The sequence below is a fragment of the Octodon degus genome, unplaced genomic scaffold (genome assembly GCF_000260255.1).
Source record: "Octodon degus isolate 3935 unplaced genomic scaffold, OctDeg1.0 scaffold00098, whole genome shotgun sequence".
NCBI classification, from domain to species: domain Eukaryota; kingdom Metazoa; phylum Chordata; class Mammalia; order Rodentia; family Octodontidae; genus Octodon; species Octodon degus.
In genome coordinates this window covers 6151446-6164365 of record NW_004524674.1, presented here as the reverse complement: position 1 = coordinate 6164365, position 12920 = coordinate 6151446, and the positions used below count along the sequence as shown (strand labels likewise).

The window sequence follows — 12920 nt, the reverse complement described above, 5'->3', positions numbered from 1 at the left end:
CCCTGTGCTTTGCTAAGCTTGTTCAAAGTAGGTGCTTTAGACCACTGAGCCATCTTACCAGCCCGTGTTGGACAATTTTTGATTGTGTGCATGTGTCTGTGTATGTGTGTAGACACTAGGAATTAAACCAAAGACCTTGTACATGCTAAGTGTACTCACTACCACTGGGTTATACCCTTAGCCCCTCACGTTTTGGCTTCTTGGACACTTAGCTCATCAGTTCTCAAGCTCTTGGCTAATATGTATCAAAATACTCTGATTTCCCCTCTAACTTGTTTTTACTTCATCCCACTAATTTTTTTTTTTAATTTGGTATAGGATCCCACCAATTTTGATATGAAGTGATTTCACTCATTTAATTTTATATTATTCTAATTTGTAATATGGCTTATTATTTATTACATGAGTAATTTAAAAGTGTGATATTTATTTCCAAATGTATGCATTTTTAAAAGCTGATTTCTGAGACTGGGCATGATGGCACACACCTGTAATCGCAGCTCTTGGGAGGCTGTAAACAGGCAGATCACTACCAGTCCAATCTAGTAGTAGTGAGACCCTGAACACCCTGTAGACCCTTCTCTAAAATACCAAAGAAAAAGGAAAAAAAAAAAAAAAAGCTGATTTCTAACAAGGGCCAGCCAAGTAGTTCAGTGGATTAAAGCACCTGCAAGCTGGTGCAGGAGCTGGGAGTTCAATTCCTGGGCCTGCCATGCTGGCCCTATCCCTGGGGTGTGCTGAGTCAGCAATTGAGACTGGGTGTGGTAGCCCATGCCTGTAATCCCAGCTCTTAGGCAGCTGTAAACAGGCATGTCACTACCAGTCCGATCCAGTAGTAAGACCCTGAACACCCTGTAGACCCTTCCCTAAAATACTAAAAAAAAAGGCTGATTTCTAGTTTTCTCATTGCACTGTCAGACAGTGTTGTGTAGCTCTAGAGCCTAGAATGTGGCTAGTTTTTATATCTATCTCATATGTCCTTAAAAAAAATACGTAGTATAAATAAGTCAAACACTTAAGCTCTGTGTCCAGCATGGAGTCCAGTGATATCCCTGTCGCTCATTTCCCCGCAGGTGCTGGGCCAGTAGAGCTGCCTCTCGGCTTCTGGGCCATGACTGGAGTGTCCAGGGAGGGCCCCTAGAAATAACTCAGTGCCACCCAGAAATAACTCTTGGTTGTTTCTGAAAACCAGCGGTATTTATTCCATGTGTCTATGAAGGAAGACCCTGAGCCAGCAAGCCAGCCTGCCCTTGTCTCTGGTGTTTTTCCTTCCCTCAGATACCTCTGTCCCCCTGGTTTCTAGCCCTGAGGTCCTTTCCATTCCCTTTGGGTCAATCTACCTCCCTAAAGCACACTCAAGCCAGTGGACAGGAGCTCAGAGAGTCTCTAGAACTCAGGGAAACTGAATAGAGAGACCAGACAGCAGAGCTGCAATGTGCAGCCCTCCGTTCAGGCCCAAAGCGTTCTACAAGCTGCCATCACATCCTGTACAGCTGCCCTTTTACCTCCTAGGCACAAGGCACCCATGCCAGAGCATGGAGGTGGGCTCCTGTGCCTCCATGCCCCTCAGCATGGCCAAGATGCATATTGGCTTTTGGAGGTGACTTCTAGACAGGGCACTAGAACCCTGGCTTTGGCTGCTGACCATCCATGGAACTGTGAGCTAGTCATTTCCTCTCTTTGAGCCAGTTTCTTACCCTATTGGGGTGAAACACATACCACTGACTCCCTCCATGGCAAGTCATCTTTCTAAGGTTGCCCGGTCCTCTGAGAGCTACAGCAGAGGCCCAGATCTCCAAATGCTGAGCACAGGCCTCACTCCACACATCTTCCCTCAGGAGCTATGATCCTTGTGCACCACTGCCCCAACATGCACTGATCCTTTTTAATACATTTAATCTCTGAACTTTATGTAAGAGATACTTCAAGACCATAATTTGGATTAGCTCATATTCTTTTAGGGTTCAGGCTAAAGTTTGCTCATTGTATATTAAGGAACGTCATCTTTCAAGGATAACTCCTCTTCCATTGGCAGTATTGGCAAAGCCCTTATGTAGAGCAGGTTTCGCCATGGGATTGTTTAAGGCTGCCGACCTGGCTAGCCATGCACTCTCTTCAACAACTTTGCCAGTTTCATTTCTCACACCTAAACTGCAGTTTGAGGTACGCATAAAAGTGATTGGAGCAGGTCACCACAAACCCAGGCAATGTCAGTTTTCGTATGCGATAAAACAGTAATGGTCAAAGCTTACCTCAGTCTCAACTCATTTAGGAACTAGCCTCATCGGAGCGCGCTCGCCGACATGCCGAGCAGGAGAGAGATGAGCTGGCCGATGAGATCGCCAACAGCGCTTCTGGCAAGTGAGTCCCATGGCAGAAGGCGGGAAGGGACAGGCATCTAAGATGAAAGCAGTGATGCCTTCAAAAGCTGGGCTGCTGCTCAGCAGTCACCTGATGTCCAGGAGAGGCTTGCTTATCCACTCAGGGTCTAGAAAGATACGGGGTGCCGAGGTGGTCACAGTCCCTGTGCTGGTGGTAACAGCCTTGCACACTGCTGACATGTGTCCGCTGGCTACACTGACCTGACACTGCAAGTCCCAACTTTCATATTCATTGAGTTTGGCAAGCAGGTTCCTTAGCTCTTTCTCTGGATTCATGGTTTATTAAAATCATTAATTTTCCAATTGAGTTGCTGTCTCCACTTAATTACTATATTGGCAGCTCATCATGTGCTTTTTCTGCCATGCCATAACAAGGAGCTGGCAATTTATTTATAGTTTTGGAAAACCACTGGAGTTTAGCAAGGAATTTCCAGAAAGGGTCTTACTTGTATTTAAAAGTTGGCAGCCCCTGGCTGTGATCTGTGCAGAACAGCAGATGGACAGGGCAGAGGAGGTGGCAGGCAGATCACTGGAAGGCTGCCAGAGCAGGCTGGGCCGAGGTGATGGCCTGTGTAGGGGAACAGACGTGGGCAGCAGAGAACTGGGACTATCTGGGGGTGTGAGCAGTCAGTGGGACATGTCGATAGACTGATGCCGGGTGCCAGCAGGCCATGTGCAGCAGTGTGCTGCAGGAGCCCTGCCTGAGTTTCCCAGAGTGTGTTGACCTGTCACCGCCCCCTCGCCCTGGCCAGGTCCGCACTGCTAGATGAGAAGCGGCGTCTGGAGGCCCGGATTGCACAGCTGGAGGAGGAGCTGGAAGAAGAGCAGAGCAACATGGAGCTGCTCAATGATCGTTTCCGAAAGACCACGCTACAGGTGGCGTGCGCAGCCCAACCCCAGGGGAGCTCTGCCTCCTCTCTGCCCATGTAACCAAAGCCGCTCTCCCTTCCAGGTGGACACCCTGAACACAGAGTTGGCAGCTGAGCGCAGCGCTGCCCAGAAGAGTGATAATGCACGTCAGCAACTGGAGCGACAGAACAAGGAACTGAAAGCCAAGCTACAAGAGCTGGAAGGTGCTGTCAAGTCCAAGTTCAAGGCCACCATCTCAGCCCTGGAAGCCAAGATTGGGCAGCTGGAGGAGCAGCTTGAGCAGGAAGCCAAGTAAGAGGTCCTTCTGGCAACCAGCTCACTGCATGTCCAGTACATGGAGCAGCCCCTGGGCCAGTCTGCATCAGAGACAGCAGATGTGCCCCTTGCTCTCCGAGCTCCCTAGTGTAGAGAGATGATAAGAGCATACACGACCAGAGTGGGAACTGTGAGGGGCTTTGAGCCAAAAAGATGTGCTGACAGTGCTCAGGGTAGAAGGACAGGTGGCCTCCGAGAAGTTGTTAGCTCCTCGTGAACCCAGCTGAGGGCCAGACATACTGGGCCCCCTGATTTTCTCAGCTCCCTAAGTTTACATCTCAATCGAGAGTCTGCTCCCCAATAGACAGTATCCTGTGAAAGCTGCAATCTGCTGGCAGAGTAGAAATGGAATATGACAAAAATAAAGGCTCTTTGCCCCCTGTAGGAAGGGATCACTTCACTTACCATGTTGCTGTGTTAAAAGTATGTGGGGGGCTGGTGAGATGGCTCAGTGGTCTAAAGCACCTACTTAGAATAAGCTTAGCAAAGCCCAGGGACCACGGTTCAATCCCCCAGCACCACATGCCAGCCAGCCCCGCCCCCTGGTGGGCTGAGCTGGCCACACACACACACACACACACACACACAAATAAATTTAAAAAAAAAATCTTTAAAAAAAAAAAATATGTGGGAATTGTGAGAATTGCATGGTGTGGCTTTTAGCAGGCGTTTGCAGAGCTGTTAGATTCAGTCAGCCTGAGCTGGCCAAGCTTCCGATCCACCTTCTTGCCGGAGAACTTGGGGCCCAGCTGTCTGCCGCGCCTTGCTCAGTGCACAGCAGGTGCCCAACCCAGTACCCTAGTACTTCCCACTCCCCTCTCCCAGATTGAAATAAAACAATCCAGGTTGGGGTTTTAGTTGTAATCAGTAGAACTTGCCCTTTCACATGAGCCCACTGTGGTACATTTTGGCATTCTGTTTTCCATGAAGTCCGCCAAATAAGTTACCTCTTCTCCATCCAGGACAGCAGCCCAGGTTAAAACAATAGGGTTTTTTGACTTCTAAACAGTAAGTATATGTGGGGTTTATGGGCCTCTTTTTTTGCTATTGTTTTTCAGTGTTAGTTGTGAAATCTCATAGCTTCATAGTGGTTAATAAACTCTAAGTTGAAATCAATAAAGTGGGGTTTTGGGGGGGTGGTTTGGTCCGCCAGATTAGTAAACCAGCTCAGACTAACCCACTAAGGGTTTTGTCTTTCTTGAGATAAGGTCTTACTATGCAATTCAGGCTGGCCACAAACTCAGTGATTTTCCTGCCTCAGCCTCCCAAGTATTGGTATTGCAGGCATCTGCTACCATACCCAGCTCTGGTTTTTGTCTTTTTTTTTTTTTTTTTTAATGTATTTTAGTACAGGGTCTAAAAGGTCTCACTACACAGATTGGACTCATAGTGATCCTCCTGTTTTCGGCCTCCCAAGCACATGTGTACCCCACCACCACACCCAGTTTCTTTCACAGTCTCAGCCCGCCCTGGGGGTGGGGCCGGCACAGCATGCCAGGATTGAACCCCAGTCCTTGCATCTGCCTTAGCAGGTGCTTTAACCCACTGAGCTATCTGGCCAGCCCTGATTTTTTGTCTTTAAATAGTCTAGGTTTCATATAACTGACAGATGTTTTATGGTTTGGATCTTTTTTCTTTTTCTTTCTTTCTTTTTTTTTTTTTTTTTGGTACTGGGGATCAAATTCAAGACCTTGTGCTTGCCAGGCAGCCGCTTTAGTCACTGAGCTATTGCCCCAGCCCCTGACAGATGTTTTATGTATAACATAGCAAAGTGACTAGTACCATTAATAACAAGAACAACATGCTTTTTCTACTTGTCAACATTGAAAAATACATTAAAGACAATTCCCATTCTGACCAAAAGGAGAAAGTTTGAGGGCCACATTAATAGTCATAGTTGTCTGGGAAGAGTGGTTCAGGAAGACATACCACCATGTGTCTTCTTCCAAAGAAAAAAGACTCTAAAAAAGATTTTCCTCACTCAAAATATAATTCCAAGACTTTCAAGACTACTGTTACTGTTTTCACAGGGAACGAGCAGCTGCCAACAAGCTGGTCCGTCGCACTGAAAAGAAGCTGAAAGAAATCTTCATGCAGGTAGAAGATGAGCGCCGACATGCAGATCAGTATAAAGAGCAGGTATGTGAAGAAAGCAGGGCACAATGTCATCTGCCTTGTAAAGATTCAGCAGGAGGCTGCATGCAAGGCTGGGCGAACTGGCATAATTAGGAAAATGCTGTTTGGAACTCTTAACTGTTTCAACTACCAGGTGCTATTCCATGTTCCCAAATGCCATGTTCCAGCAGGCATTTGTGGGTGCTGGGGATAGACGGGTGTTGGTAAAGTGAGGGACACTTACTACACGATACTTGGAGAAGGGAGGCAAGAGTTTAAAGAGGCCCAGAGGTATGAGGCATTGACAGAATTTTCAAGTTACCATGTTTCTCCCAGGCTCCTGGTTATCTCCCTGGTACCCAGAATAGCTTATTTCATGACATAAGCAGTCATGAAATACCAGCTGCCTGGATAGCTGCAGGGGACACTGAGTAGGTCCTGGGTGGCCTCCCCTGCCTGCAGCAGATACCCTGGCTGCAGGCAGGTTTGCACCTACTGTGGCCTGGGCGCTGTGCCCTCCCCTCCAGCTCACTCCTCTCTGCTCTGGCGAGTCTTGCTGCTGCACACACTGGGCAGGAAGGTGGACAGAGTTAAGGACTCACGACCGTTGGTTGGGCCTTCTACACCAGTCTGGCCCCTAAGGTTCACACACACACACACCCCACACAGCCTCAGGGCCTGGCCACACCAAGGCAGTTCTGGACAGGTGTGAACAGGATCCACAGGGCACTGGCTGCTACCTGTACATGTTCAAGGGTGAAGGATCTGATGGGGGAGCTCTTGGAGCTCATGGCTCCTGTAGCGGCTGTTCTTGACTCTAGGTGTGATGTCTTAAAAAGTACTTCACAGGAGATGGGAAACACATCCTGCAGTTGGTGACTCCACATTGTCGATGCTTGTACATTTGCAGGAGTACCAATTCTCTTTCATAAACCCTAATGATTCTCAGGTGAAGATAAAAAACTAGGTCATTTTTCTGGAAAAAACTCTAGGTTTAAATTTTGTTAGCTTAGTTTCTTTTGTAGATGCTGGCTTTGTTGAGAGTAGTTGGCAAATTAAAAATCCGCAGACCAGGCCCCAACATAAAAGTGCACACAAACGTGAGCATGGCCACATGGCGCCCAAGAGGACTGTGCAGACACTTGGGTACAGAGACCCGTACTAGATTCAGTGTTCTGTCTCGGTTCTTGTGACCCCCCAAGATGGAAAAGGCCAACGCCAGGATGAAGCAGCTGAAACGCCAGCTGGAGGAGGCTGAAGAGGAAGCTACACGTGCAAATGCGTCTCGGCGAAAGCTCCAGCGGGAACTGGATGATGCTACTGAGGCCAATGAGGGTCTGAGCCGTGAGGTCAGCACACTGAAGAACCGGCTGAGGTGAGCCTGGCAAGGACACACAAGGCAGGCAGCGTGGCAGGCTCAGGGCCCGCTGGCCACAGAAGCTCACTGAGAGATGGCTCACAGGAGGGAGAGCAGAGCGTGGAAGCACTGAGAGAGACCCCCATCCCCAAAAACAGGCCAACCAGGGTCAGCAGCTGGCCAGTGCACGCTCAGTCTGTAACCTGCTTTGTATAGGCAATAAGCCAAGAATGGCTTTTTTCATTGTTGTTACCAAGGATCAAAATCTTTGGACCTCGCACTTGCCAGGCAGGCACTTACGCTGCTGAGCTATATATTCCTGGCCCCGTAAGAATGGCTTTTACTGTGTTTTGTTTCTTTTTGTGTGTGTGTGTCTGTGTTTAGTACAGGGTCTTACGTAAATCAGACTCTTACTCGTAGTGATTCTGTTTTCAGCCTCCCGAGCGCTTGGATTACAGGTGCACACCACACCACCCAGTCTCAATCACCAACTCAGCACACCCTGGGGGCAGGGCCAGAACAGCAGGCTGAGGATGAACCCCAAGCCCCTACATCTACCTAAGCAGGCTCTTTAGTCTGCTGAGCAATATGGCCGGCTCTGGTTTGTTTTGTTTTGAGACAAGGTCTCATTATGTAGTTCAGGCTGGCCTTGAACTTACTATGTAGCCCAGGCTGGCCTTTGAGTACCACTGATCCTCCTGTCTTAGCCTCCCAAGTGCTGGGATTACAGGCGAGCCTACCACGCCCCAAACTGGCTTTTCTTTTAAAGAACTTTTTAAAAACCACAAAAACAAAGTTTGTGTGGCAGACCACATATGGCCTACAAAGCCTAAGTAAAATTGATGCTTTCTGGCCCTCTTCTGATTAAAGGATGGGTAGTAGGTAGAGCTTTGTCTTAATCCTTTTCACTACCATTTCTTTTCTGTGTGTGTGTTGTTGGGAGGATGGGGGAGGGAGGTTGTACCAAGAACGGCACTGAGGACCTCCTGCCTCCAGGCAGGAGCTTATGGTGCTGGGCTTGATCCCTGGCCCTCATTAGCATCTCTATCACATGGCAGGCTTCAGGTGAGCCAGGCCTTCCCCAAGTCTCTGAGGCCCCGCTCCATGCTATGGTGACCAGGATGATACTAGATGAGGAAGGACAGTTCAAAGCCTTCCCAGTTACACCTGCCAATGCAGGGCCCTAGGATGGGCCAGAAAATTGTATCATTTCGGATTAAACTTGACTGTCATGGCTGCTTGAGCCTTTTTTTTTTTTTTTTTTTTTTTTTTTTTTTTTTTTTTTTTTTGGCCTTTATTGACGATCTATTTTCTGCTCTCCCAGGCGGGGTGGCCCAATCAGCTTTTCTTCAAGCCGGTCTGGCCGGCGCCAGCTGCACATCGAGGGGGCTTCCCTGGAGCTATCAGACGATGACACAGAAAGTAAGACCAGTGATATCAACGAAACACAGCCACCCCAGTCTGAGTAGACACAGGAAGCCAGAGACGACGACACAGGGGGACACACAGGAACTCATCCAGCACCAGTCTGCCTGGTGCCTCCTACCGATTCAGGAATCAGCAAGCTGCGGGATTCCTTCTGGAAAGATCAACTGTGTCTTTGGGCTTTTGGCCTACGCAGACTGTATCCTGCTTAACTAGGTACAATTGCTCCCCTTTTTATATATATCCACACAAAAGACACACATATTAGACAGATTGTCTCATCATTGCATCTATTTTCCATGTATTCATCAAAAGACCATTTTATAAGACATGTTAAGAGGAGAACCCTTTTTAAAACAGAAACTCCAGGCCCTCCATTGCCAGTCGCTGGGCTGTGGGGGCAACCCCATGGTCGTTGCTCAGTCGCTCTGCATGCTCTGTCGTACAAACAGGAAACTTAGTTCTGTGTTTCATGTGGCCCTGACTCCTCCGCCACATCCAGTCTCTTAGAACATTGTGGAACCTAAACTGCACTTGTTTCTCTCAGATCCTTCAAATAATGATCACTGTTTCAGTGAGCAAACTGTGAAAGGGGCTCTGGAAAGATTCAGAGGGGTGGGTTGGACTGGGGGAAGCCACATCCATTTAGGGTTACCATGCCTGTCTCCCAAGGAGAGGCTCCACCCCTCGAGTTGGTGGTGTCCCCACATCTACTCATGTGAACCGTCCTGGCCAGGGCTAGTCTGTGCATAGAGAGGGTGGTGGCCATGATGCGGCTGAGGCCACAGGTGACAGCCAGATGGTCTCCTCAAGTCAGGTTGGGCCAGCTCTTCAGGAGCAAGCAGCTGCGGCCCCGCAGGAGCTAGCAGAAGACCCTCCTCGCCAGCCAGGCCCTTGTGCTGACCTTGCATATTCAGCCACTGCTTTGAGCCCAAAATGGGAATGTTGGTTTTGTGTCCAAGGATTGTTCCAAGTTTGTCAGCGAGGTTGAGAGGACCTCACAAATAGATGCCATCTGCCTGAATGTTGACATGCCAGTGGGTGTGAACCCTTCTTTCATTTTTCCTTTCCCCTTCCCTTTGGACAGTGTTACAGTGAACACTTTAGCATTCTGTTTTTGGTTGATAGTTGAGCAAACTGACATTACAGAAAGTGCCTTAGACACTACAGTACTAAGACAATGTTAAATATATCATTTGCCTCTATAACAATTTAATGTATTAAGTTTTGACTATGCTTCATATCATGTACCTCTCTAGTCAAAGTGGTATTATAAACATTCAGTGACAACAAATCAGTGTTAATGATAAATCCCTGATCCTCTGCAATGTGCTTGAAAACACAAACCTTTTGGGTTAAAAGCTTTAACATCTGTTAGGAACAGTTTGTCATGTGGGTTTGGAATCTCCGATTTCTCCCTGTATGAATTGTACTGGCTGTTGACCACCAGACACCTGACTGCAAATATCTTTTCTTGTATTCCCATATTTCTAGACAATGATTTTTGTAAGACAATAAATTTATTCATTATAGATATTTACGCCTGCTCTGTTTACTTGGAGGAAAAAGCACCCGTTGAGAATAAACAGACCTCAATAAACAAGAATAATCATGTGAACATGGAATTTGTTTTCTCACCTTCTGTTCTAAGTTTCCCATCTGTGACCTGGCCAGAGGGAGGTTGGCTCCACAGACTTGGTGATGATACCAGACCCCTGGGCTCACCCAGAAACTGATTCTCCAGGCAGACTGACTGGAAGTCCTGCTCACCCTATGGCTTACTAGTACGTGGACACTCGGGGAGGGAAAGGACACCAGAAGGCAGGCAGTGTTGAAGATCCAACTGCCAAGGGAACAGTTCAGGAGAATTTGATCACCAGCCAGTGGAACACATTGCATTTTTAAGAGGTCCAAGAAGTTGCAGGCTGCATTTTTAGATAGGATGTGTGCTGAAAACACTTTGGGGGGAGGATTTTGGTGGCTCCCTGAGGCAGCTTTGCTACTGTAGCCAGCTGGGATTGGAGAGACACGTGTGATCGGAGTGCGACTTCTTACTCCACAACACTTGGCTAGGCTGATCCTGGGTCAGAGGCAGCAGCAAGGACATGAGAAATGGGACTCTTTTCTGTGTCACTACCATAGAATATCTGAAAATTTTAATCCTTTCTTTACAGGTTACTAGATCACTTAGGAAAACTATAGAAAGTTAGTAGCTGCCACAAGTGAACACCAGGTAGTGGCATGTGTCAATTTTCCAGTCCTGCCTTTGTGGGATGTCTCAATGTATTGCTTGGGGTCTCTGCTCACACGTACTGGAATCATTTGTGGCAGATTTTAGTCCATGGGTCGCTTTTTCCCCATATTTCTTTGTTAACTCTTCAGCATCCTTACAGAATTGTTAGTATTTTTTAGCTAGGTCAGCCCAGAGCAGGTGCTCAGGCTGGGGGTCATTCACAAGTGCTATGAAGGACTGGATTACTTGGTTGGTTTTAGTTGCTGGCTTCCAGTTCTCCCAGCACCTTTTCATCAATGTTTGGGTAATAGATGTTTGTTTTAAAAAAGATCTTTGGTGGTTTGAATGGCTACTCTATTGAAAAGTTGATTTCAATTCTAAACACCCCCTTATCATATGGGTTGTCAGGCATAATAAGACTTTGCCAAATCAATAAATTAGCTTCATCAACCTGATGTCATGGAAGTTTTTCATTCCACATTTGCGGATCTCTTCAAGCTCCTTCATCAGCCTCCTGATGGCTGCCATCTTGGACCTGGTGCCATATCAACCATAGAAGAAGGTAAGTTGAAGCTCTGGTGTTTCTGCTACATTCTCACCGCTGCATCCACAAAAAAATTTCCTACTGGCTGGCTTGACCGGTATCCACATCCAGTACCCCAAATACTAACATGAAAGAACTTTTCTTTTTTTTAATTTTAGGGAAGGGTCTACAAGGTGTTCAGGGTCTCCCTATTAGATCGGACCGGTAGTGATCCACCTGTTTACAGCCTCCCAAGAGCTGGGATTATAGGCATGCGCCACCACACCCAGTTTTAATTGCCATCTCAGCAAGCCCCATGGGCGGGGCTGGCATGGCAGGCCCGGAGATCAAACTGCTGGCCCCTGTGCCTGCTTGGAGGTGCTTTAATATGCTATTTGGCCGGCCCCAAGAACATTTCTTCACTAGATGAACATCTCCACCTCACAAAAAGGTAGTTTATAAAACCCCATGGGGCATTTAGAGCTCAAGTAAGACAAACTTATGGCAGGTGGGCCACTTGGCAAGAGGTCTAGATGAAGTGTTGGGGTTTTCACCTCAGGAATGTTTTGTAAGCTACTGGCTCTGCCCTTGCCACACCACAGGTACCATTTTTAAAAACACAGTCCAACAGTTTATTAAGAAACTATTTTGATTGGGCTAATGCCTTCCTGGCCTATTAGCTTAAAGGTTCACTTCCAAAACTTTGGCATGTGAAAGACTACAGCCCGCTATAGTTTCTTCTGTCACCCATCTTCACAGTACCCAAAAACTTCAGCTAAGATGGATTTGGGACCATAAAACTAAGGTGCTCTCCTGGCCAGCCCATGCTATGGCTCTGGGTATAACCTAACCTAACCTAGGGTTATAACCTAACCCTAACCCTAATCTCTGCTCCTAGAAGCCAGTGTTGCCAAGAGACAGGTGTGTCCCTATCAAGACTAGAGAAGGAAAGTGCTCTAGGAACCACCCCTTCCTGCCTTACCTTCACCTTGCAAAAGACAGCCGAAGAGCCAGAACTAGATGGGCCCGGGCAAGGAGACAAATGGCTCCTTTCACCCTGGTCTGGCTGAGGCCTGAAGAGACTTGACTGTTCACAGGCTGCCTCATCACTGAGGACAAAGAACTCATCTTCCCTCTCCAACTTTCTGGGACAACACATACCAAGAGCTTTCCCAAACCTTGAGTGTTTACTAAAATGCTATCCTGTGCCAACCCTGAGGACCCGGCCTAGCAGTCCATTCCTTTTGTAGCCACCTGTCTTTTGGGAATCCGGCATGTCACATGACATGTCTCCTTGTCTGAAATCTAACATGAAAGCAATCAAGAGTACATCATTGATGCCTGTTTTCAGAGAAACATAAATTATAACTAGTGCACATATGCATACAATATATGCAAAAAGGTCTGAACATGTCCTTCAGCTGTCACTGAGTCAAGAAAATTCGTGTTTGATTGATTAAAGCATTGAGGTCTATTTATGTTTTTCAAAGCAGCCTTATGATAGGCTCCCATGGCTGTCTGAAGCCTTAAGATAGAGTATGGCCATGACTCATCCTCATGTCAGACACTGACAAAAGGATGTACAAAAGGTGGTACAGGGCTCCAGGATAAATCCTGAGAGTACTTGGCTGACCTTATCAGATACAAAAGTTACATTTCTGTGTATATAGGTCTTGCTATATCTTGGTCTTAACCATCCAG

The 12920-nt window shown here is 47.3% G+C and overlaps 1 protein-coding gene across 6 annotated transcripts in view; it reads left to right on the top strand.

Annotated features, from left to right (window-relative positions):
• The window catches only part of Myh10 (myosin heavy chain 10), a 137637-nt gene extending 127640 nt beyond the window's left edge, over positions 1-9997 (top strand). For all 6 annotated transcript variants that reach the window (XM_023723440.1, XM_023723439.1, XM_023723442.1 and 3 more), the window contains 6 exons: positions 2273-2361; positions 3134-3257; positions 3334-3542; positions 5597-5705; positions 6884-7056; positions 8363-9997. In XM_023723440.1, the coding sequence (XP_023579208.1) occupies positions 2273-2361; positions 3134-3257; positions 3334-3542; positions 5597-5705; positions 6884-7056; positions 8363-8507 (849 nt within the window). In that variant the 3' untranslated portion in view covers positions 8508-9997. The remainder of the gene's footprint in view (positions 1-2272; positions 2362-3133; positions 3258-3333; positions 3543-5596; positions 5706-6883; positions 7057-8362) is intronic.
• The last annotated feature ends 2923 nt before the right edge of the window (positions 9998-12920 follow it).